Raw genomic sequence first — 24,673 nt, 5'->3', positions numbered from 1 at the left:
CTGCCCTGGAGAGGATTGAAAATTCCCTCCGGGATCTAACAGCTGCTATGGTCACTAAAACTGACCTCCAAGCAGTGGCCACAAACCTGCAGGATGCCTTGCGGACGGAGGTGGCTGGGCTCCGCGCCGAACTCACGACGCATGCAGGCCGCATTGCCGCGCTGGAGGAAGCAGATGTGACTATGACGACCCGCATAGCATCCACGGACACCGCGGTCGCTAGGCAAGGCGAGATGATCCTATCTATGCGCCGCCACCTCGAGGATGGGATAACCGAGGTAGGCGATGTAACATCCGCGTACGCGGTGTACCAGAAGCCGATGGGACAGAGGAGGCTGCGGACACTCTCAGAGAGCTCTTCCACTCCATTATGCAGGTTACACCACCACCACCAATCCTCTTTGAAAGAGCACATAGGGCACTGCGCCCCAGGAACGCAGAGGACGGCCCGAGGGACCTCATTTGCTGTGTGAGCTCTTTCCCGGTGAAGAACGCCATCATGCTGAAAGCCCGGGAACGAGCTTTTTGGCCCTTCAGAGGGGCCCAAGTTGCGCTTTTTAACGACCTGTCTCCTATCACCCTGGAGGCCAGGCGAGCACTCCGACCTATTACAGCAACACTGCGGGAACACAATGTGACTTACAAATGGGGCTTCCCCTTCGCCCTGATGGCACAACACCAAAATCGGTGGGTTACTCTGAGATGGCCTGAGGAAGTCCCGCGTTTTCTGGGAGAATTGGGCCTTCCGCCTCAGCCGGTCACCAACTGGATTCTGGGCCCGCTGGGACCGCCACCGAGACCACAGAGAGAACCCAGACAACGTTCGGCTGGAGCCTCCTATGCCCCCCGGACTGGACGACACCGAGACCCGACGTCCCCGGAGGAATAGTCGCGCTCCCCTGAACTTTCCATGATACAACACCCTCTACTCTAAGCGATAAAACCCTGATGCTGGACGACGACGGTTTCCGCTCTGGTTGTCTCTGGCTGTGTAAGTTTCACACGACAGACTTTGAGGTACTATGGGGCCCCCTCTTTTTCTTGTCATCTTGGGAGGGGGGTTATTGGGACATGTGGACTCTGGACTGGGCCCTCTACTGCTGTGTTTCCGTAACTAATTGCCTTATAATATGGCATTCCTGGTCCCATGATTTGTGACACCAACTGCATACGCACGTGTTGAACCTTTGGGTGGGGGGATTGGGGGGGGGGGGTGATGCGGACTGTCCCCTCCGAGGTTCCGCTGTGAACAACACGGACTTGTGGGCCACTGGTTCTTGCCTGAGCTATGGGATGGATGTGGATTCGGGGGGGGGGGAGCGGGGCGGGGGTTGTAGGATGTATTCCATGCCTCCGCACTATTTGCCGTTTTCCATAGAGGGTCACATGTTGTTGTACTTAACTGCATATTACCTCGGGGTTTAGTACGTACAAGTGTCGAGATGGATGGCCTGCTCCGCACTCGTACCCTGCTCCTGAGACCTACACACCCATAACTAATTTGTGGGGGACCGGCTTGCGGCTCCTGCCCCGCTCCTTTCTCCCCCCCTCCCGCCCCCGCCCCTCTCTGTCCCCCCCCCTCTCCCCCCCCCCCTTCTCACCCTCTCTCTCCCACCCCCTCCTTCCCTTTCCCCCCTGCCCCCCCCCCGCTCCCTCGGCCCCTTCTCCGGGTGTGTGCGGTGGCCTCCCAAGCCCCCCGCCCAGACACGCACATGGGATTGCAGGGATATCAGAACCATCTGTTCATCTCGGGGTGTACCCGCCTGTTAACCCCCACCCGGGAGCGCCCCCCCTCACGCGTGTGCATTCCCCCCCTCCCGCTTGCCCCCCCTCCCTCTCGGATGCGGGGCGAGCTGGGGGAGGTGAACCGTGGTGAGGGAACGTACTTAAAGATGTTAACACTGTTTTAAGGTTTGCTAATCTTGTTTTGCTATATTGTGTTTTGCATGGATCACTACATATGCACGTGGTTATTTTTATCTTTAGGTTTTGCTCTCCATAGACTCATTCCCCCTCATGACCCGGGGATTTGCCATATGTAAAATGTTCATTAATCCACAATATGATCACTAGCCGACCCGCAAGGGGCGGACTAGTGGGATAGGTGGGAGGACTAGAAGGAGGTGCTCTGAGCTGGGGCTGTACCTGGGAACACGGGATAGCTTTGGAATTCACTGACTAGCCTGGACAATTGTATTTATTGCCTAACCTACTTAACGATTACTGTCCGCGGGCTCCTTCATCGCTACTGCCCAAAAGGCCATTTACATTGCCCACTAACTCTCAACACGGGGGGTGGGTTGAGGCGAGTGCTGAATATCTTCTCGTGGGAGATCCTTTGAGCGGAGCCCGAACCGTGCTTCCACACATATACACTCGTGCTAAAGGTGGTGCGGCCGCGCAACGAGTACTTTAATCTCCTGGGCTGGTACCGGAGTGAAGACCCATTGACGTCGGCTGCTGCACGAGACCACCCTCCTCCACCTTGGTGGGGGGTATAGATTTGGGATAGAACCCAAATTCTGTGAGGGTATCGACAATAGGGATACTTACCTCCTTTTAATCCCCTTACAGACGCCTGAACCTGTACCTCGGGCCCCTGGACGAACCTGCCCCTACACTCACTTTACCTATCTCTGACCCCCTCTCTTTCCCCTACCCGTTCTCTCACACCCCCCCCTATCTTTTTTCTCCCTCTTTTCTTTCCTCTTCCTCCTCCCCCCCCCCTCCTGCATTAGACTGCCGGGCGTGTGGACTGGTTGCTCTTCACTAACCCACATTCCCGACGATACTGAGCACTATGGCCTACCGCACAGCACCCCTGAAGGTTGTCACGCAGAACTGTAGGGGACTTAACATCCCCGAACGCAGAACGCACCTATTGAGGGAACTACATCGAAAGCGGGTGTCAATCGCCCTGTTACAAGAAACACATTTTAAGGAAGGGTCACAACCCAGATTACGCAACCGACACTATGCTACCAACTACTTTTGCAATCATCCCGCATCGCACAAGACCGGTGTAGCCATTCTACTGGCGACCAACCTGGGATTTGAAGAACTCGACCGTGTACAGGACTCAATGGGGAGGTACCTCTTCCTTAAAGGGGTCATCGCGGACAAAATCTACACCATAGCCTCCATTTATGTACCTAATAAGAGGCAAGCTCCTTTCCTCCGCAACGCTCTCCAACAATTAGAGGACTTCTCCGACGGAATCCTAATCGTAGGAGGCGATTTTAACGCCCCACTGGACCCGACGTTGGATTCTTCCACGGGTCACAGCTGCATATCGCAGCGCCATATTAGGTCCATTAGACAATCACTAGAGGCCCTCAGATTAGTGGACTGCTGGAGGACATTACACCCCTCGGTGAAGGATTACACCTACTTCTCGGCGCTTCATAACCGATATTCACGCATTGATTATCTTTTCCTTACTCAAGAGGGACTATCTTGCCTACTTGGAGCCGACATCACCCCTGCTACCTGGTCGGACCATGGATCTGTCACCATGGAATTGGCCTCACCACTCTACAAACCAACAGGATGGACCTGGAGACTCAATGAGGCCCTGCTACTAGATATGGACACGAAGGACCAACTACATCAGGCACTAGAGCAGTACTTTAGGGAAAATGACACGACGGATGTCTCCCCGATCTCGCTCTGGGAAGCACACAAGAGCGTGATCCGCGGGACATTCATTCGCATCGCCTCGCAAAAACGGAAGGCATTCATGTCCGAGCTGACTGAGCTACATCGCACCATCTCGGCGCTGGAGCGCAGTCATAAGAGATCCCAACTGAATGCGGTCTATGGAGAACTGATGGAACATCGAAGACAACTTAAAGCCCTCCTCTTGAAGAGACACCTCAGGTCTGTACAACGCTCTAGGGGCTTCTACTATGCCCACGCCAACAAAGGTGGCAAGTACCTTGCACGACTGTTAAAAGGCCCCATGCCCCATAGGCAAATTCGACAAGTCCGCTTGACCTCCGGGGAGATATCTCCCTTCCCGGAGAAGATTGCGGAGGAATTCAGGCAGTTTTATGAAAAACTGTATAATCTATATCCACCTAAAGGGGAAGCTGAGACTGTGAGGCACCGCTCGATGGTTCAGGAATATCTATCTGAAATGGGCATTCACAGACTGGAGCAAGATTCTGCGGCACTCCTGGAAGCTCCAATTGGTATTGAAGAAATAGCTGCAGCCCTGAAATCCTCTAAGACCGGTAAGGCACCAGGACCAGACGGCTTCTCTGTGGGGTACTATAAAAGTTTCTCCGACATACTTTTACCTCGACTCACTGATGCCCTCAACGCAGTCGGAGAGGGGGGACATCTGGGGAGGGAATCAGTAGCTGCTACCATCTCCGTACTCCTGAAACCTGGGAAGGATCCGTTACACTGCGGCAGTTACCGCCCGATCTCATTACTTAATGTGGATTCCAAACTGTTCACAAAAGTCCTGGCTACCCGTCTCAAATGCCTTCTACCCGAGCTGATTCACGAGGACCAAACAGGGTTCATACCGGGTAGGGAAGCCAGAGACAGCACCATGAGATTATTCGCCATCCAGCATCATGCTAGGAGACATGGGACCCGATTGATGCTTCTCTCCACGGACGCGGAGAAGGCGTTTGATCGGGTCAACTGGTCATACCTTATGGAGATGCTGAGATGGCAGGGATGCGGTGAAAGGCTCCTCTCTTGGATATCTGCACTATATATGGACCCTCGAGCAACTGTGAGAATCAATGGGGCCACGACGACAGACTTCACGATCCGTAATGGAACCAGGCAGGGATGCCCGCTCTCACCACTGTTGTTCGCACTATACCTGGAACCCCTCTTACAAGCTATCAGGCAAAGCCCAGACATCAAGGGCTATGAGTGGGAAGGAGTGCACCATAAGGTGGCAGCTTACGCCGACGACCTCCTCTTTTTTGTCCGCAACCCCCGAACAACACTACCTTGCCTCCTCACAGAACTTGACAGATTCGGACAACTATCTGGATTTAAACTCAACATCCCTAAATGTGAGGCACTAAACATCACACTCCCCACAGAGGAGGCCCGCTCCCTGGAATCGCAATTCGCGTTCCGCTGGTGCTCCAACAAAATGAAGTACCTAGGCGTTTGGGTGACTACGGACCCGGAGGATATATACGACTGCAACTTTACACCCCTCCTCAAGAACGTCCTGATGGACCTCTCCCACTGGTCCTATCCACATGTTACATGGCACGGCAGAGTTGCCGTACTTAAAATGAATGTCCTACCAAGGATCCTCTATCTCCTGCAAACAACGCCCGTTGCCATTCCGGAGTCTTTCTTCTCGGCCCTAAAATCGGGAGTGCTTAAATATGTCTGGCGAGGCGGTCGCCCTCGACTTAGGCATGAAATCCTGTGCCGACCTAGGACACAAGGCGGTCTAGCGCTCCCTGATTTCAAAAAATATTATCAGGCCGCGGTAATGCAACGTGTTTTAGACTGGCATGTAACCTCGGCACCCAAACAATGGGTGACCCTGGATAGGGGACTCATAGGCTCATCGCTGGAGGCCCAGGTATGGGGGAATCCCGGAAGACGCATCACTCCGACTCGCACTGAGGGACTGGTCTCTCAGACCCTGATTGGTTGGCGAACACTGAGGAAGCAAGAACACATCTCCCCAACGCCTAGCCCAATGCTGCCGATCACACACAATGTAGAGGTAGGAGGTGGGCTCCCAGCGGGAGCATGGCCCATCGAGAGTGAACGTGCATATATACCCATACATACAATCCTCGCTGATGGGAAGCTTCGGGATCTCCCATCGCTGCTTGGAGACAGGCCCTGGACCCTTCTCTCCCAATTCCGTTACATGCAACTGAAACACTTCATTGCCTCCATACCACACAATGCACGGTTGCGTAGGGACCTCACATGGTTCGAAAGACTCTGTGACCAAGGACTAGATCTGGCCCACGCAATCTCGATGCTCTATCAAAACCTATTGGTGGGAGGCACCCCCGCACCGTTGGCGTTTAAGCGGCAATGGGAAGGACAAATGGGGAAGGAACTTACCACCCAACAATGGGAATCCGCGCTGCTTTGGCAACATAAGAGCTCAATGAGCTCTTATTACCAGGAAATGAATTACAAGCTGATATCCCTGTGGTACCGGACACCGGCACTACTTCACCGAATCTTCCCATCAATCCCACCAGTGTGCTGGAGATGCCAGGAAGAACGCGGCACGGTACTACATATCTGGTGGGAATGCAAACTCATTACCCCATATTGGATCATGATCAGGACCGAGGTGACGCTCATCCTGAGGGACTTACCCAATTGGACTGCGGAATTGGCCTTGCTACACGCCTCTACACAGCCCATACCAGTGTATAAAAAGTCATTACTGCGGCACTTGCTCAACGCAGCTAAGGCCAACATTCCAGCACATTGGAAAACAGATACGGTGCCAACTAAACAAGAATGGATTCACCGGGTCAAAGATATTCAGGGGGCGGAAGAGGCACACGCCACCATCACTGGTCGAAGAACCAGACACACCGACATGTGGATGCCCTGGTTTTACTATATTGCTCAGTACCGACAAGATGGAGGCAATCAGAGACACACGGCGCAGGCACCTATGCCGCCCTCCTCCTAATCCCCTTTCCTTTCCTCTCCTCCTTCTGATCGCAGGGTCTCGAGGGGTCTGGGATCGATACTGGACAGACTGGACTTAAGCAGATAGGTGGAGCTCCGTGACAACTGACAGGATAGAAACCACTGACTAGAAACCTACGAGTTAGGACTTGTCATTGGACGGCAGACACTGGGGGTGGACATCGCCTTCAGGGACACTTACTGTACTGGACATTCCACAATCTGAATACGCTCTGATTCAACTCACTAGCATTTTGACATATGGACTGACAGAAACCCTACACACACACTCGCAACTGAAAACACCGCCCGTGACAGGAGTGATCAGAGGCCCTTAGAACCATTTGGTGACTCAGCGCTGTTGAGGTAGAGGTGATCGGTAAGCATGTTTTGGGCTCCGCCTTGGATGGGTATCGCATGGGAGGGGTCAGCACTTGCATTAGGACTTAGTTTTCTACCTTTAGTCTGGGCATTTGGCTACTTATGGTGGGGGTGCCGGGTCCTGGAGGTGTTGTAAGATAGGTCTCCCACATACCTTACCTAACGGGAGGTACTTCAACATCACTGAACCGATTATAGCTCTCCCCGGATGTGATCTAGACCCTACCACCAACGTCCCCACATATGTGGAAGATTTGCTGGTGTCATTGCCCATACGCTATCTTCCGACCTTGGCTGACCTGACCCCGCATAGCCCTAAACTCGAGACTTACTGGTCTCCCTACCCTGAAACTATATTACGCCCCGAACTAGCCTCGAATATCTAAGGCAATAACTACCTATGTGACATATCCATCCCCTGTCCACCACATGCAAGCGCCAACTGTAATCCATGTCTAGCCAGAATTATATCAGGCCGTGAATAAATACTTATACACACACAAATGCTACATGAAGGCGCTTAATACTGATTCCTGCTCTCTGCTTCCACATATAAAGGGAAGTAATCACGGAATTTGTCAACCTAGGTCAATACTTTGTTCACCTGACTTTGTGATGTTTAACTGTACTAAAATTGTTTTACTCAGACTGTACTGATACTAGAATATTTTATGCTGGCTTTATCTTGTTTTGGAAATATTACGTTTTTACTTGGCCTGCGAGCCACTTATGTTGATTATTTCATCTCAATAAACAGATTTACAAAAAAAAAAAATACTCTTAATACGCCGGGGTGGAATACATATATGTAAAGCACACAAAGCAAAACAGATAATAGTGCAATATGGAATGGAATATATACATGTGAATACGTAAAACAATGATGGGGAGTAATGAACACTCACATATGAGGGAGCCTTTGATGGAGATAGACTCTAAACAAAAGCACCTCTGTGCCTTTAATGTTGGGTTGCTGCAAATCTCCGTAGATGTCCTATTGTTTAGCAAGGGTGCACAAAATGTAGATCACCGAATGTTAGAACTACACCTCCCGTGATGCTTTTCATGTATTTAGAATGGCAAAGCATCATGGAAGCTGTAGTTTTCAATCTGGTGATGTACCTTTTGGGCACTCCTGGTTTAGAGCTTATCAGCATAAAAGGTTGTTAGAAATGCCAGTGTCCTTTACTCACCATCATTGTTTTACATATTCACATATACATTCCTTCAATTCAATACTGCACTACTATCTATTTTGCTTAGTTTGTTTTACATATAAGCATGGTTCCCCGGTGTATTAAGATTTACCAGTGCTTCACTCTTACGTCTTTTGGTGGGGTTTATCACCTAAACATTACATTTGTATCTTTTATTTAGTGGTATTTAAGTAGTATCCAGTGAGCCTTATAGCTGCTGTTTATTTATTACAATTGACTTATTAAGCGCCTTGATTCACACCTATTGTGTACACTTAAAAAAAGTCTGACATAATGTGTCACAATACTTCAATCTTCATTTCAACAAAACAACAAACAGTGTAGCCAAGTTTCTCTATCTGTCTGAATATAAATGTTTTACGATCTCTGTTACAAATGTATAGCCAGTACAATATATCAAATGTACAATATTATACATAATATATCAAAATAAAAACAAAGGGAAAAAAAAATAATTTCTCCTTTTATTTTTGTTATGCTGTTTGTCATCTGTTTATGCAGTTTTTGTATGTTATTTATCAGCCCTTGTGACTCAGTTATTTTCATGAATAAAGCATTGACCAGTGTCAGAAACTAAGGGCTTCCGCTTTTATTTTAAATTCTGAGTTTGTGCCTCTCCCGACCCCCATAGTGTGTCTATAACACAGCAAATCCCAAAAGAGAGCTTCATTCTCAGCTATAAAATGGTGAATTGAATTAAAAGCTCACAAGCTGTTACTGTTGAGAGTATGATGAATCTTCCAATAAACGCTAATGACTTAAAATGTTCTTTGCAGTGTTTGCAAATGAAAGCAGGGAATTCCATGGGCATCACCCTGTTCCAGTACACACAATAGCAACAGTCAAAGCTTTAATTTGATTACGGGATTATACAGAGAAACAAACCCACCCCTTATTTTAACTCTATCCCGGGAAGTCTCAATTTCAGGCAGAGAATGCATTCTATTTAATATGTACGCTTCATGTCAGTGTTTCTCAACATATTCCTCCTGGCACCCTAATTCTATACAGAATTTAGTGATTTCCCAATTCACGTCAATGGAGATATTTAAAACATTTTTCAGCTGTTGTGACTCTTTTAGTATTACAGTAAGCGCAGGCATAGGCAACCTCCGGCACTCCAGATGTTTTGGACTACACCTCCCATGATGCTTTGCCAGCATTATGGGTGTAAGAGCATTAGGGGGGATGTAGTCCACAACATCTGGAGTGCCGAAGGTTGCCTATCCCTGCAGTAAGGTATACTCTCAAAAAGTATCTATTAAATCTTGTCTTTTTTTGTTGTGCCAAGCCAGTCAGGGCTGTGAAAAACCTGTATTTTATCCTGCCCCTGTAATACCCATTATAGATACATACCTCCAAACATTTAAAATGGCTAAGAGGGACACCTTCATTTTAGGCATGTGAATGGGGTAAGGGGAAATCTTAGGTAACTTGCTAATAATAATGTATGACACTAAATTGTATCTTATTTGCAAAGGTTGATTTCTAAATCCATTTATTGTAGTTTAAAGACACATTACTAGGAGTTTCATTGCTGTGGAGCTCTGTTATACACTCAGGCACACCAACAATATGGAGCTTGTAGAAAATAGGAACAGAGGAAATTGGGCCCAAAATAGGGGCTGTCCCTCCTAAATATGGACACTTGGAAGGTATATTGATAAGTTTATTATGTATGAGTCAATCAGTGACTCCCCATTCACACTACAGGCTTGGAAAGATACGTAACCAAGACAGTTTTGTGAATGTGTAGTAAATGATTGGCTGAGAGCATCAGCTGACCTCTCTCAGTCAATCACAGTCACCCCTGTCCGGCGGTGACTGTGATTGACTTCAGAAGCTTGGGGGGAGCGAAGATTGGTGCTGGAGGCAACTTCGAGCTTATACCATTTCAATGAAGTTGTTATGGTGCTTAAACAGCCTCTAAAATAGTGAAGCCATGCCTATAGCTGAGTTGGTGATATTTTTCAGGTCAGCTATTTTAGTATTTAGTAGGCTCTTTTACTATTATCTACTTGAAGAAGCCCTTGCGGCGAAACGCGTTTAGATATTAATTTGATTATTTTACAATAAAGAAAATACTTTGGCATAAAACATTTTATAGCCATTTTGATTTCTTTTTCCCTGGACTATACATATACTATCTACCTGACGAGAAGCCTAAAGAATCCTTAGGTGGGGATGATACCACCCAAGCGCCTACATTGAGCAGTACAAGCCTGCTCTAAATACTGTGAGTAGTATATTTATTCTCTTTTTATACCTTTTAATTACTATACAGAGAGCACTATATACTTTATTTTATCTCCCTGGGTCGAATAATACCAACTTGGACGTTGAATCTGAGCCAGATACTCGCCAATCAATATTACGCCGCATATCCTTGAGTGGGGATTATTCCACTTCACGTGCGTTATATCAGAGCTAGGTTCTAGCTCTGAAAAGTGTGAGTAAGACTACTTTTATTTTATTTTATTTAACATTTTATTCATCTATATACTGTGCCATTGGAGTTCCTCTTGTTTTTTTTTTTTTTTTTTTTTTTTTTTTTTTTTTTTCTTCACATATTACCTCACTGGATTGCAAGTACCCATTTGTGAAGACACACCCCATTTTACGCCTCAGGATCCCTGTTCTTATACACGGCATCTACCATTATGGACTTATGATAAGTGCTCTGGACTATTGCCAATTATCCATTTATATTTCATTTAATATTCTATATTAAATTGTATTATTTTATATTATTTATTATATACACTCTTATATGTTTTACTGTATATTTTAGGCGCAACCTTTTTTTGTTCTATTTTGCATCATTTCTTATCATTAGGGGATTATAGGGGACTCCCCTTTAAGGATTGCAGCCTTACTATTATTTTCTTGTGTGGCAATCTAGCGCTGATTTTTTCTCTTTCCATTTTCCAGCTATTTTAGCCCCAACGTTGCCATTTATATTTAAAGCAGCTGTCACCTTCTGCTAAAAAATATGCTGACATTGTAATTAAGTTTTGCTTGCCTGAAGCTGTCCCCCAAAGCCACCACCATGTCCATCCATGTAAGCCTTTTCAGTGCCTGGTAGTTCATCTGCCAAGAGCCCACGTCACAGCTCTCCCGTGAGAGAGTGGGAGCCTCTATAGACAATGCCCTTTTCCTCACAGATACAAAGAGTATTAGAACTCTTGGACCAAACAAAAGCTTAAAGAAACTCAGTAGCTTACCCTTCAGTAAATGACTGCTCAGGACTCAAAATAGTTTTTGCTCACTTACCATTACAGAGAGAACCTATTCCAAAGCACATCAAACTGATCCCACCTGTAAGGGCAGTCCAGAACTGAAATGCCGGCAAGTTATAACTGATGCCCCTCTAGGTACAGTGACCATGGGGTCCACATCTGGATTACCCCTTTAACTTGGGGAGAGCCAAATTGATGCCTTGCAACAGAAACAAAGAATATGACAAACATCTAGGGGATTTGACAAAACCTGGTATCTGTAGCTTTGACTTTTGTCAAGTTTTGCAGAGAGAAATACACAAGGCAAAATAATCCTTACTTTGCCTTACGATATCTTTTGACTGAAGTTTCAGTGACATGTCTACACAGTCAAGGTGCGTATTCCAAAAAAAAATTATCTTTATGGAATACTCTTTTACTTTAAGGGGGTGGGGTAGACAGAGCTGCTTTAATATGTTTCCTTTTTCTTGTACCGTGGAAAGTTGGGACCCCTACTCACCAAATCAGATTGGCCACTTTTTTTTTTTCTTTTTTCAAATATCTGTCCCTGGGGGCGTGGAAATCGTGATGCAAATCCAAGATGGCCGCCCACCCACACAATGAAAACTTTCAGATCCTGATATGCTACGAACAGCTAAAAACATTATCAGTTAGGTTAGATGAAAAAATATAAACTGTTTAAAAAAATAAAAAATAAAAACAACAATTTCTGGAAAGGAAAATGTGACTGACAATATAAAGTTAAACATATTTCTAATTTAAATTCTTAAAAACTCTATTAAAATACATCCTATATCTTTTTATATGTATGTACGAATTATATATATGTATTTTTTTCCCCTCTTTATTACTCATAATAAGAAAAAAAAACATTATTCAATATGAAAATGTTGGCAGGCTTATTTGTAATTGGCTTTTTTTAAATCCAAAAATACTTCATCTTCCGGGCACCAGTTTTATGTGCGTAATTGCAACCTTCTCACATGTGTGGCTAAAACAAGCATCAATTTTAACAGTTTTACAGCTGAGAGTTATAAATAAACCAATAGTTCCTTTACTGGCTTTGTGATGACATTGCTGATAAAAAGAGAATAATGCTCCAACTTATAGAAACCTATTTAGAGTATTAAAAATATATGTGTTTAGTGGATTTTACATTGACTGAATCTATGGGATGCAATGACCCCTTAGTTTTCAAGTTCACTTTAAGGTGTACAAGGCACTCCGCAACTGGATCACTTCAAGACTTTAGTCTTATCTGCTAAGGGATCACTATGGGGGTTATTCTCTAAAGTGGGAATTGTCAGGAATTTATAGTGAATTTACACTAAATTTTAAATTTAAGAGTGAAGTAGCCAAACTGGAAAAAAAATTCTGCAAGTCAGCTATTCTTCCAGTTCGCTAGTTTTACTTGAATTTTTAATTCATGGCAATTTAGATTTTAATGAATAACTCTGTTAAACTATGAGGTATTATTATTTGTAACATCGGGTAACAGAGTAACTAATAAGTATGGAGGACAGTGGTATTTTATGACCAATCTGAACTATTTATCCCTTGCAACCAAGGTACTGCTCCATAGTTTTTAAGGGTTATGAAACCCAAAAAGATCTTAGGATAGTTCACTCAGTCCTGATATATATTCAGTACTTTTTTACAGCATTCAGTTCTGCCCAGTCCCGAGCAGTGAGACCATCCAGGCCATCATTTTACACGTCATTAACCTCAATCTATTTTCTAAAATTAGCATTTATGTTAATGTATATTTATATATCAGACATTACAACCCTGTAAATACCAGATATATGTGGTAGACAGACAGGAAGTAGGCGAAAGATAGTCAAATACAGGGTTAGGCAACCTTTTGGAACTTCAGATGTTGTTGACTACATCTCCCATAATGCTCTTACAGCCTCATTGCTCGCAAATCACCGGAAGGGATGCAGACCAAAACATCTGGAGTGCCGAAGTCGGAATTCCACTAGTCTAGTAAATAGTTTTAAATGAATGGATGAATGGGCTCTAAAATATAAAATTAGATATAGAAATCCACTCATGCAGTACTGACACTCAACATTCAGGGTGCTGAAATGTAAGCACAGAGTAAGTAGTAACATTGTGCTCCAAAAAAAGGAAATGCAAATATTTACTGTCAAACAGTTATATACTCTAATAAGATAACCACAACTTTAAGATGAAGTGGTCTGAGTGCATTTCATAGTCTTTTAAACTAGATTTATTATATTTTATGTTTTTAAATACACTCAGGGATCTAGTTACAAAAGGTAAAGGATCCTGCTATCCGTGCAGCGCTGATCCTTGTAGCGTCTCCCTAAATCCAAGCTGAGTAGAGTAAAGTAGTGATTACAGCTCCCAATCCCCCAAACATGAGTCGAGACTTCATGAAGGGGTAAAACGATCTGGTTTATTGATGGCCAAACTCAGCCCCTTTATGATGGTCTCCCAGCAAGGGAACTCCCACATGGGACCTTGTGGAAGACTGTGACAAAATATACAGAACCAATCAGTGTACAGTACAATTATTAAACACACCCACAGTAACAGTGTAACCCCTCCTCTCTATCCTGGAGATAATTAACTTACCCCTCCTCTCTATCCTGGAGATAATTAACTTAAGTGGTTGAAGAGAACCTAATTATCTCCAGGTAGAGAAAAACATATCCTTTTTATATTTTAACAAAACTGTATTAAAATCTATAACTTATATTTAGCTGAACGTATTCTCCATGTTCCACATACCCCCAGATAGCTTGGATCTGAGCGCATAATATAGGCGAATAGCGCTCAGATCCCACGAACACAGTTCTCAATATCGTCGAGTAAAGTTTTAGTTCACCAGTTGTTCGGGAGATGGAATCCAAAAAGAGTTCCATAATTGCAGCTACCTGGGGTCGGTCTATCTTGTATAAAAGGAAAGTCCCGAACGGTAAAGTGGTTAACGTGTTCGGGAGTTATTAACCGTATGAACGAGGGCTTGGTACGTGTCATCGGTGTGCGGCTGAATAAGTGTCCGAAAATAGTTCCAGAGGATTGATGCCTTTCCACCGATGAGCGTTCGACCACTTTAAAATGGCAACCGCCACGTGTTCGTCAAATGAACGGGGACCACCATGCCTTTCATCAATTATCTTGTGGTTAACCGCTAGGTCTGGGTGGTAAATGAGTGGCACACAACCTCAGTGGAAGGTCGGGTGGTTCGGTTAGTTGTTCGGTTCTTTGAAACTGCACGAAATAGTCATACATACGCATGATTAAACGAAATGCTGTTTCTCTGAGGCTGTTAAAACAGGGATTTCGTTACACAAAATCTGATGATAAATCTGCACCCAGATATGTGTAATTCTCATTCTGCTTCTAGAACTGTTCTTATCTTTGAATGCTTTTGAAGAACCTTGACATTCGTTTCCATCTATTATTTGTAAATGTATTGGAAATATAACCTTCATTTTGCAAAAAAAAACAACAACAACAATGTATTTTACATGTTGACACTTTTATATGAATCATTATTCATTACTCAATTTTTTGGTCCTGTTCTGACTTTGATCTTGTTCCAATTTCCTTCCATCATTCTTTGTTCCCTTCTGTCAATATTCTCTAATCTAGTGTTGTGAGCTTCCTGTTCTGTTCCTATTTTCCTGTCTTACACCATGGTTTCTGATCTTCTCTTTATGTGTAGTTGCGAATCCTGGCAGCCAGCCCTGACCTTGGACTCTCTCATTAGATTTGTGATGGTATCTCAAATTTTAGGTGGTTTCCAAGAATCAGAGGGAGGTGAATTGTTAGTGGAGTAACCTGTTTGAGCCTGTAGATTGACCAGAGTGCTCAGCTTGCCCTCCTTCTTACGTTATCATGTGCCATTATTCAATAACATATTTTTAAAGTTCTTGTAACCCTTTTATACATGGAATGCTGTTTTTAGAAACAAATGTATTTTTTGTTACAGATAAGCTACAAAGAGCAGTATAAAAAGACGAAGGGGAAATGCTTGTTTGTTCCTGACTTGGTTCCACTGAAAGTTGTGACAGATTCCATTTCTGAGGTAAGATAAGACTGTTACATATTATTGTGATTATGAGCTTCACTTACTAAAAGCAGTTATAGCATATATATAACCATTTGATTATTGAGTTTTTGGTGTCCGTGTTTGCTCCCCGATTTTTTTAGCCTTTAAAAAAGTTTTTTTCAAAATTGTAAAATGCACTTCGCTAAGGCTCATGTATCAAATAACAAATTCATTTGTTCTGCCTTACCTCCATTACCTTGTCCTTGACTGTTATTCTATATTTCATTGACGTCACTTTCACTTCTTGTGTTGGCCACAAGCCACATGAGTGTTATAGAGAAGGGCTCTTTAAACTTGTCATCATACCCCACCAGCAGATCAGGAATTGAGGATATCTTTATCAAGACACACCGCTTATTATCTCCTCTGTTCAGAAGCCAGGGTATCCTGAAATCTGGTCTCTTTGTGGATCTTGATGACAGTTCACCAGTAACTGAAATACTGTAGATAAACATGTGTGGACTAGAATTAAGACTTTTATAAATTATGACACTGGAGACAGCATTTGTAACTAATCGATAACGTTTTTTTAAAAAACATTCATTTGGTATTGGGTGGCAGTTGTCAAAGTGATTATCACTTGAAAAAAAATGTTTCAATGCACTGATATTGCTAATAGGTGGCAAGTGTCATTTACCTATTATATTTAATTTGGGCATCAAATACCTTTAAATAGACATTTCAGGTAGTGGGCATGTGTGCATTTAATAAAATTTCAATATTGCTATTCATATTTTAGTTATACTGCTTATTTGTCCTTTAATTAGTTTAATCAATTATTAAGGACAACATTAACATTAGACAACATTACTGGTACACATCATGAAGTCAGGTGAGGTGTTTGTTTATTCATTTAGAAATATAATTGTGGTAGTAGTTAGTTATTTGTCATGAAATTACCTACAAGTCATCTGAAGTATTGAAATCACTAGGTTTTGTAATGGTTAAAGTGTTGCTAACTCCTCTTTGCTAGGTTGTGATCAATAAAACGTCTGAGTTTAATGTATGGTTTGGGTAGGGCTAGGAAACCTTTGGCACTCCAGATGTTCTGGACTCCCATGATGCTTTGCCAGCAACATGTCAATAAGAGCATTATGGGAGATGCAAACCACAGAAGGTTGCCTACCCCTGGTATAAGGCCTTTTTTTTTTATTTGAGACTGGCATGTGATTGTATTGACATTGCTAACGGCTCATCTGCAGCCCTTTAAAATGACAATAAATGTCAGATGGGAGACTGTAATTTATGCAATTGTTAGATTGTATCTCCTGAACTAGATTAATATTTTGTAAGGGATTATTGGGATTCAAATGGATATATATATATATACATATATGTATAAATTATGCTGATTAAATTATTCCAGAATTTGTCACCTTTTCCATATCCTTTGTTTTCCACCGGTAGCTTTAATGACCTGTAACATTTAACTTATTTGAGTTATCTGTGCTTTAATTATACTTGTTGCAGTGAATGATGTATACATACAGATGTATGGCTGACTAAGTAGATCCAGCTGTGTTTCAAAGATTAGACATAATGTATCATATTAAACGCTGCTGACATACATACTTTGTCAGCTGCTCTCAAACTGCTTTGTAGCATGTAGCCCACACACGGCTATGCTGCACATGAGCTATAAATTAAAAAGCATAATTATGATTTATGTTTAACAACTGTCTGTTCTTTTTGGCAACAGCAATTTCCCCATTCAGTGTATTTTTGTCTCAAATAATGATATGTGATTGCTGAACTTTTATTGGTGCAGACTAGATGAGCATTAGGTTTGTCTGTGCCATTTGTTTGGCGAAACAAAATGAGCAATAGATTCAAAAACAGGCCCTCTATACATTATTTGGGGTTGTGGAGAACTGAAAAAGGGTTTGCAAATAATAGCAGACCAACGTTTTCTGTGCTGAAATTAGTTTAAACAATATAATAGCTAAATGTTCAGCTATCTTTGCTTAAATGTAACTATTTTATTGTCAATTCTCTCAGCTACTGATTTAATAAATAACACTGATGTTCTCATCACTTCAACACCCTGCAGAAGCTCAGACAAACAGATATTTTTGTGATTGTCTTTGTCTGGGAGTTTGTGTTTGACATGCACCTACAACCGCACAAGAAGCATCTGCACACGCAAACACAGACACAACCCCACAAGCAGCCCCAGACACATACACACACCACCAGATAAGTAATCACTCAAGCCCTCCCATTACACTGCTCCCATACATGCATAACACACACATTACCATAAACTGCTCATTCCCATACACAATACAACACAGCCCACATACGCACAAATACAACCCTATAAACAGCCACAAGCTGCAAAATTACACAAACAGAATACAGCAATATAAAAAAATTGGACCAACCAGAGGCGTAACTAGAAACCACAAGGCCCCGGTGTGAAAATTGCCATGCACCCCCATACATCTACCTGCCACCCCATACGTCCCCACCCCCCACACGTCCCCACCCCCCCACACATGCAGACACACACATAGACACATGTGACACACACACATGTAGACAAACACACATACATTCATACAGACATACATACAAACACACATACATACAGACATACATATACACACACACACACACACACACAGACCCATACATACACACACATATATACATACATACAAGCACACACACATACATACACACACATAGAAATATAGACACACACACATACATACATACATACACACACAAACATACAGACACACATACACACACACAGACAGACACACACACAAGCATACAGACACACATACACTAACACACACACACACACACACATGCAAAATGTTTAAGTCACCCTCCTGTTTCCTACCTTTTAGATGCAGGAGGGTGACTTCCCTGGGGTCCAGTGGTGGCTCAGCCTGATGGGAGTCAGAGTTCCCACTCTGACTCCCTTCTCTCTTCCTCCCATGCGGCTCCCGGGGGTTGCTGGGAGGAAGTGACAGGGGCAGTCACTTCCTTCCAGCCTCCGATTTCATCTCAGGGGGCACGGTCGCGCTGTTGAAGCGCAGCATTGACCGAGCCCCGTGGATATTCATGGCCCTAACAGCATGGACCACTCGATGGGCCCCTTAACAAGCGTTCCTGGCAAATCTACGGCATGGCTGAGGCCTACAACACATGACGGCGGGCACCTGGTCGCAGGTGTCTGCAGGGGGGCCGGGCCTCCTGGAGTGACGCGCCTGGTCGCAGCTGTGACCCCTGCAACCGCGGTGGTTCTGCCACTGGGACCAACGCATCAAGGGACTTCAAAGTCTTTTTTTTACTTAGTATATATGTAGGACATACCACTTCATATACAATTTTAAGCTGCAAATTGTTAACAAATTTATAGATAATAGGTTGAATTGGTATGCATGCATTCACATACTTCCACAATGACTGCCATTGAGGTGTTCTCTTGGCATTATGCCAATGCTTGGGTGTGCCCTAAATTTACAGCAACAAAAACATATCTACAATTTAGCAAAGTGTAACATTCAATCTATAAAGTTGCAGTCAATTCTAGCAGAACAATGTATAGGTTACGTTTTATAAGTTGCCTGCAGCTGATCGTGTCATCCACTCATGTTCCGTATTTTTTAACATCCAGGAAACAATCTTTTTATCTTTCAGATTATTTAATAAGTAGATCAAGTTGGTGCAAGCTGTTGTTCTTTAGAAATCTTTCAACAACCGTTCAAATAAAAGTATATCCATTATTTTCAGGATAGATTGACGGAGCTCTAGTTTCAACGTCTCTTACGCTTGGCGTCTCTTAAGTATGTGCTATTTATAAAGTGAAGTTCTGTGGAAAACTTCTAAAAAGGATTCGAGAAGAATTTATTAGATTTCACGGAGATTGCTTCACTTTTGGAACTTTGCACTATAATTGCAGAGACACATTACAATTCCAGGCCCTTGGCTGGTCAGCAGTTTGGAGCCCCCCATTCAGTCTAACTGATGGTAGATAGTGCCAAGTGTGACTTATGTACCTTTATGGTGTCTGGGCCTTTGTCTAATCTCTTGGCCCTAGGCAGCCACCTAAGAACCTATTATGATTAAGCCAGCTATGCATAATTGTATTTTTGCATAATTGTACAAAGAATACTGTTTTATTCCTGATATTTATTTTAGAGTTCAATTCATTGAAATCAATAAACGTGACTTCTGATTCTAAAAATGCAAATCCCACTAAAGCACTAAAGCTTAATCACTGTTCAAAACTTAATTTCCTATAAAAAATCAATGAGTAATAATGACCACAGCTTTTTTTTTTTTTTTTTTTACATCCGCTGGTTGCTATTACAGCATGCAATGTTCTATATTAAGACTGTATTTCTTATGTGAAAAAAGCATATTTGAAGTACGGTAACATCCCATTACTGGTATAGCATTCAATCTCACTACTACAGACAGTAAATAATCTGAGCAATGTCAATTAGCTCTTTCTCCATCCCTGGTCGAATAATGGTTGGGACACTTTTAAAAATGATAAGTAATGATGACACATGTTTATAGAAATAAAATTCTGAATGATTCACTGTGTTATGTGTTGGATGGCCCAACTAGTGGGTTACACCACTCTGAACCAGCACTGGTAGGGCCACTCATCTGCAGTATAACCTAGCAGCATCACAGTTGTGGTAGCCTGTGCAGGGGTTTCCAACATGTTGTCTAGTGCCAAATATCTCGTATGCAAGTTGCTCTAAGCAATGTGACATCTCCGATATACAATGGCCTAATGTATAACACAAATGTAACAGCTGTACTGCTTATTTTCTATTCTGTACTACTTCTTTTCTGAAAAATTAAAACACAAATAAAGATTGTCAAAAAAAATAAAATAAAAAATTATGAATGATGTTACAATGTTTTCAATATATAATTATATGTAACAGATAAAGGATATAATCTATTTTGGTCTAACGTTGTCACGCTATCAACAATGTCAAAAGAGATATGTCCGTAAATCCAAAATGTGGTGTGAGTGAAAAAATTCAGCAGAGATTGCAATAAAGTAGCTAGTTATGGGGATTTTAAGCCTGACTGTAGCCCAGCAGTGGGATCATCAGTCATAGGCTTCTTGCATCATGTTATGATCTAATGACATATTGTATGAATGATTTATATATACTATATGTCACGTGTTTCTTTTTTCTAGACCAAATATAAACAGGACAGCAAGCAAAAACTACCAAACTCTCTGTACAAGAGGATGCCAGCAACGATTGATATTGTATTTGCAAAACAAGTAGCTGAACTTCAGAGCGAGGTAATAACATGAAATCCACAAACTGTATGTAGTGAAACCCCCGCTAAACTGTGCACTGATCAGATTACCCTGTAATGTGCGTGCTGTCCTGACATCCCTTTCATGTGTTTTCCCTATCCTGACCCTGTGTTTCATTTGTTGTACTTGTAAAGCTACCTGCTCCACATTCAGGAGTGTTCCTACGGACGGGTTCTGTTCATCTCGCGAACGGGGACCACCCCAAGCTCCCATTTAGAATGTTTAGTTAGAACATTCACACCTCGCTAATGAGGTGTGAAAACTGCCTTGGCGCATGCCGAGCCTGGATGACGGCCCGTTCGTTAGATGAACACCGCCCAGAGGGACCATTCGTGGATTGCTTCTCGTTTCGTTCGGTTCCCGAACGAGAACCTCCCCAGTGCCCCTTGGAATGTCCGCACCAATCAAATAGAACATTGGCAACTTGCAACATAAGTGTGAAACTGAAAGGGAAGTAATTAATGAAGGCTGGGTGGCCGCCGTTCGTATGGACGAATGCCGATCAGGGGGAGCATTTGTATCTCGAAAGGAGACGCTTCCCTTGCCTGGTTTCACACAGGGACTCCACAAACGAAGCAGGTTCACACTGGACACCGTTGTGGGGGTCCCCGAGATTGGTGGGAACATTCCTTTGGGACAATAGCGGATTGATGGGCTTTCTGTAGCTGGAAGTCACAGAGGCAAGAAGCTTTCCCGCGCTGGGACTCCCAGGTACAGAGGCTCATGGGATAAAGGTCACCGGAGGTGAGAAGCTCTGAGGATGGGTGGCGGGAACTGAGGACAAAGGGACTAGAGTTTATTTCACATGCACAGGCCCCTGGGAGGGGGAGGGCCCTGGGAGGGGACATTGTCATTATGTGTGTTCCACCTCTTGCATGGGGAAAGTATAAAGTCAAGCAGAGGGAAAATGGGTCTGTTCATTTATTCATAGCGGAGGTAACCAGTCGTGTTACCCACGGTCCGCTACAGTGTATATTAATCTATATTATTTAAGTGACTTATGTTATGACTTCTTAGGAGTTAAAATAATCATCAAAAAGACATAGATGATGACAGTGTTGTTTTTAAATATGTGTGTATAAAATATATATGCATAGATTTAAAGGGTTACTCCAAGTATTATCACAACTTCAATGGTTTCAAGAGGTTATGGTGCCTGGAGTCTGTATGTGCAGCATTTCACATACCGAGCTTATCCCTCCCCCCCCCCCCCCCCCCCCCCAGCTACTGAATGTGTATCTTCACCTCCAGCTGCGTAATTGAGGCCTCATTGACCAGCTAGGAACAGTTCTGGGCTGGCTAGTATCAATATTTGTGTATATTTCTATGCACAGAGGAGGATTCGAGTGATTAGCTGACGGTCTCAGCTAATGAATGGCCGAAGGGGTCATCTACCAGCTTGTGCAATTTGTGTAAAAGACTTTAGGTCTATTTGTTTTTACTTGATGTGAGAGAATAGAGCTGTTAAATTAAAAACTCACGCCTCTAACTGTCTTTCCATCTTCATACATAGATCAATTTTAAATAGAACTGTAACTTATATATCTTACATTTAGCAAATAGGTGTTTGGGAGCAATTAATTGAGGAAATCCACAAATCTTTATCCTGCAAATGGGTGCCACCATCATAGCTCCCTGTCAATCAGTATTATAAGTTCTGTCCTAGGCACCTAGCAGTTAGCAGAGAGAAAGCATTCTGAGAAGAGGAGAAATTAAACAATGTGCCCTGGCGATGCCTTGATTTTGATTTAATTTGTTAAATTTGAATACAGATTTAACAGAATAAGATTAGCATGCTGTATAGCTGTATTTCCATGTTTTATTCAATGGTGTAATTTCCAGACTTGATGGTTCCCCATTAAAGGGACACTCTAATCACCAAAACATCTTTAGCTTAATGAATCAGTTTTGGTGTATTGATGAAGACGCTGCAGTATCACTGCATGATTCTATGCACGTTAGGAGTTAAATCACTTTTTGAATGCAGCCCTAGTCACACCTCCTTGCATGTAATGCCAACAGTTTTCCTAAATACTTCCTGTTAAATGAGAGCTAAAATTTACATTTCCTTTATTGCACAGTCTGTTTAATTTAGAATTGCCAGATCTTACAGGAGCCTCATTTGTGTGATTAATGTTCAATTTACGAAGCAGGAGATAACAATGTCTAAAGTAAGTTAACATGTGATTGAACTTGAAACCCTTTTTTCATGCAGACCATATGATTCACAGCCAGGGGAGGGTAGGGCTAGAGCTGTGTAAACCAAAACAAAAGGGATTTAATGTATTAATACCACAGTAAGATTGCGGGTGCATGATCTATACACAAAACAACTTTATTAAGCTAACGTTATTTTGGTGACCTTATAAGTTTGTGATCTGGAGAATTGTTAATGTATTTTTCCAGGTAAAACATGGTCTAAATACACAGGTAAAAAAAAAGTTGCATACACCTGTCCCAAATATTGATACTTGTACGTCTCTGTGAGGTTTTGAAGTGATTAAATGCAACACACTAAACAATGTAGTTGTTTTGCTGTGAATGTTGATGCCATTTGTTCTTGTCCATTTTAGCTTTGTATTGCCATAAATAAATTATAACTATCTGGGACTAAGTCTGACTCCGTGAATCGGGGTTATCGAGCCATAACATATTATACAATGTTCCTCTTAAAGAATAGCACATTGTGCAGTAAATTAAAACATTAAACTGTGATTTGTTTATAACCATTTTGATTGACATATTTGCATGAACTTTGAGATTCAACATTCCCCAAAATATGCATTATGACAAATTCTATTGCCTTTTCATTTAGCATGGCGAAATCAGGCAATATATTGTAGCTAATGTCAGAATATCAATTAGCATTTCCTGAATTTTATGACTGTAAGAGACAGTTGACCTTTTGGACTGTAGAAGACAGCTGACCTTTTGGACTATGGGAGATAGATGACCTTTCAGAATATAGGAGCTATCTGGACACTCAGAACTTTAGGAGAAACCTGATCTTTAAATTCACCATTTGGTTTATATAACTGTACTTAATGTATAGTTAGCTTCAATATAATCTTATTTCAAAATAAGCTATTTTTAAAACTGTAAGCAATAGGACCATCTTGTGAACTTTCCCAATTTATTTATAAGACTGTAAAATATTATTTAGCACCATAAGGATGGATTTTAAATTATTTTTTTAATGTTGCTAAGACAACACGTAAAGGATAGCTTTTATACCATTAACAATCGTTCACATATGTTAAAAAGCCAATCTTTCTACTTTGCTCTTCTATAATTCCACAGCTCCATAAAGAAATAATTCGGTGTAATTTGGAAACACAATATTAATGTGGAAATGTATTTATAAATTTACTAGTAATAACAATTTTTGATTAAAAAAAAACTTATTTTCCTAATGTATTCTTTCTAATAATACTTCATGATTATGTCCCACTTTGGGACCTCTATCCTTTCTTGGTTCCTATCAGCAAGAAAAAACAGTTAAATGGTTCCTAAAAAGCCAACTGGATCACAATATGCACCGACAGGTTTGCAAGTTAATTGCAGGCAGTTTTATCCATGGCTAAAGAATTTCGACAGCACTGTGTAGATTGTCAGGCATAGTTTTGCAAGCCGGAATATAAACTCAGTAAGATTATGCTTCAAGCTAATGTGCCTCCTTGCATCAGTAGTGATGCAATATGCGTCGCTTGCACCTCCCCTCCTCAGTCAATCTCACACCCTCCCAATTACCTACTTCCCAATGTAGGGAGTTCTT

General features: G+C 42.6%; 1 protein-coding gene across 4 annotated transcripts in view; it reads left to right on the top strand.

Annotated features, from left to right (window-relative positions):
• Positions 1–24,673, top strand: part of NEBL (nebulette) — a 200,603-nt gene that overhangs the window by 107,451 nt on the left and 68,479 nt on the right. For 2 of the 4 annotated variants that reach the window (XM_063452524.1, XM_063452525.1), the window contains 2 exons: positions 15,465–15,560; positions 20,770–20,880. The exons of the other annotated variants lie outside the window; for them this stretch is intronic. In XM_063452524.1, coding sequence (XP_063308594.1) covers positions 15,465–15,560; positions 20,770–20,880 — 207 coding nt within the window. The remainder of the gene's footprint in view (positions 1–15,464; positions 15,561–20,769; positions 20,881–24,673) is intronic. 4 annotated transcript variants of the gene reach the window in all.

The sequence above is a fragment of the Pelobates fuscus genome, chromosome 4 (genome assembly GCF_036172605.1).
Source record: "Pelobates fuscus isolate aPelFus1 chromosome 4, aPelFus1.pri, whole genome shotgun sequence".
Taxonomy (NCBI): Eukaryota; Metazoa; Chordata; class Amphibia; order Anura; family Pelobatidae; genus Pelobates; species Pelobates fuscus.
Note: the sequence above shows the minus strand (reverse complement) of the source record. Positions and strands in the feature narration are given on the sequence as shown.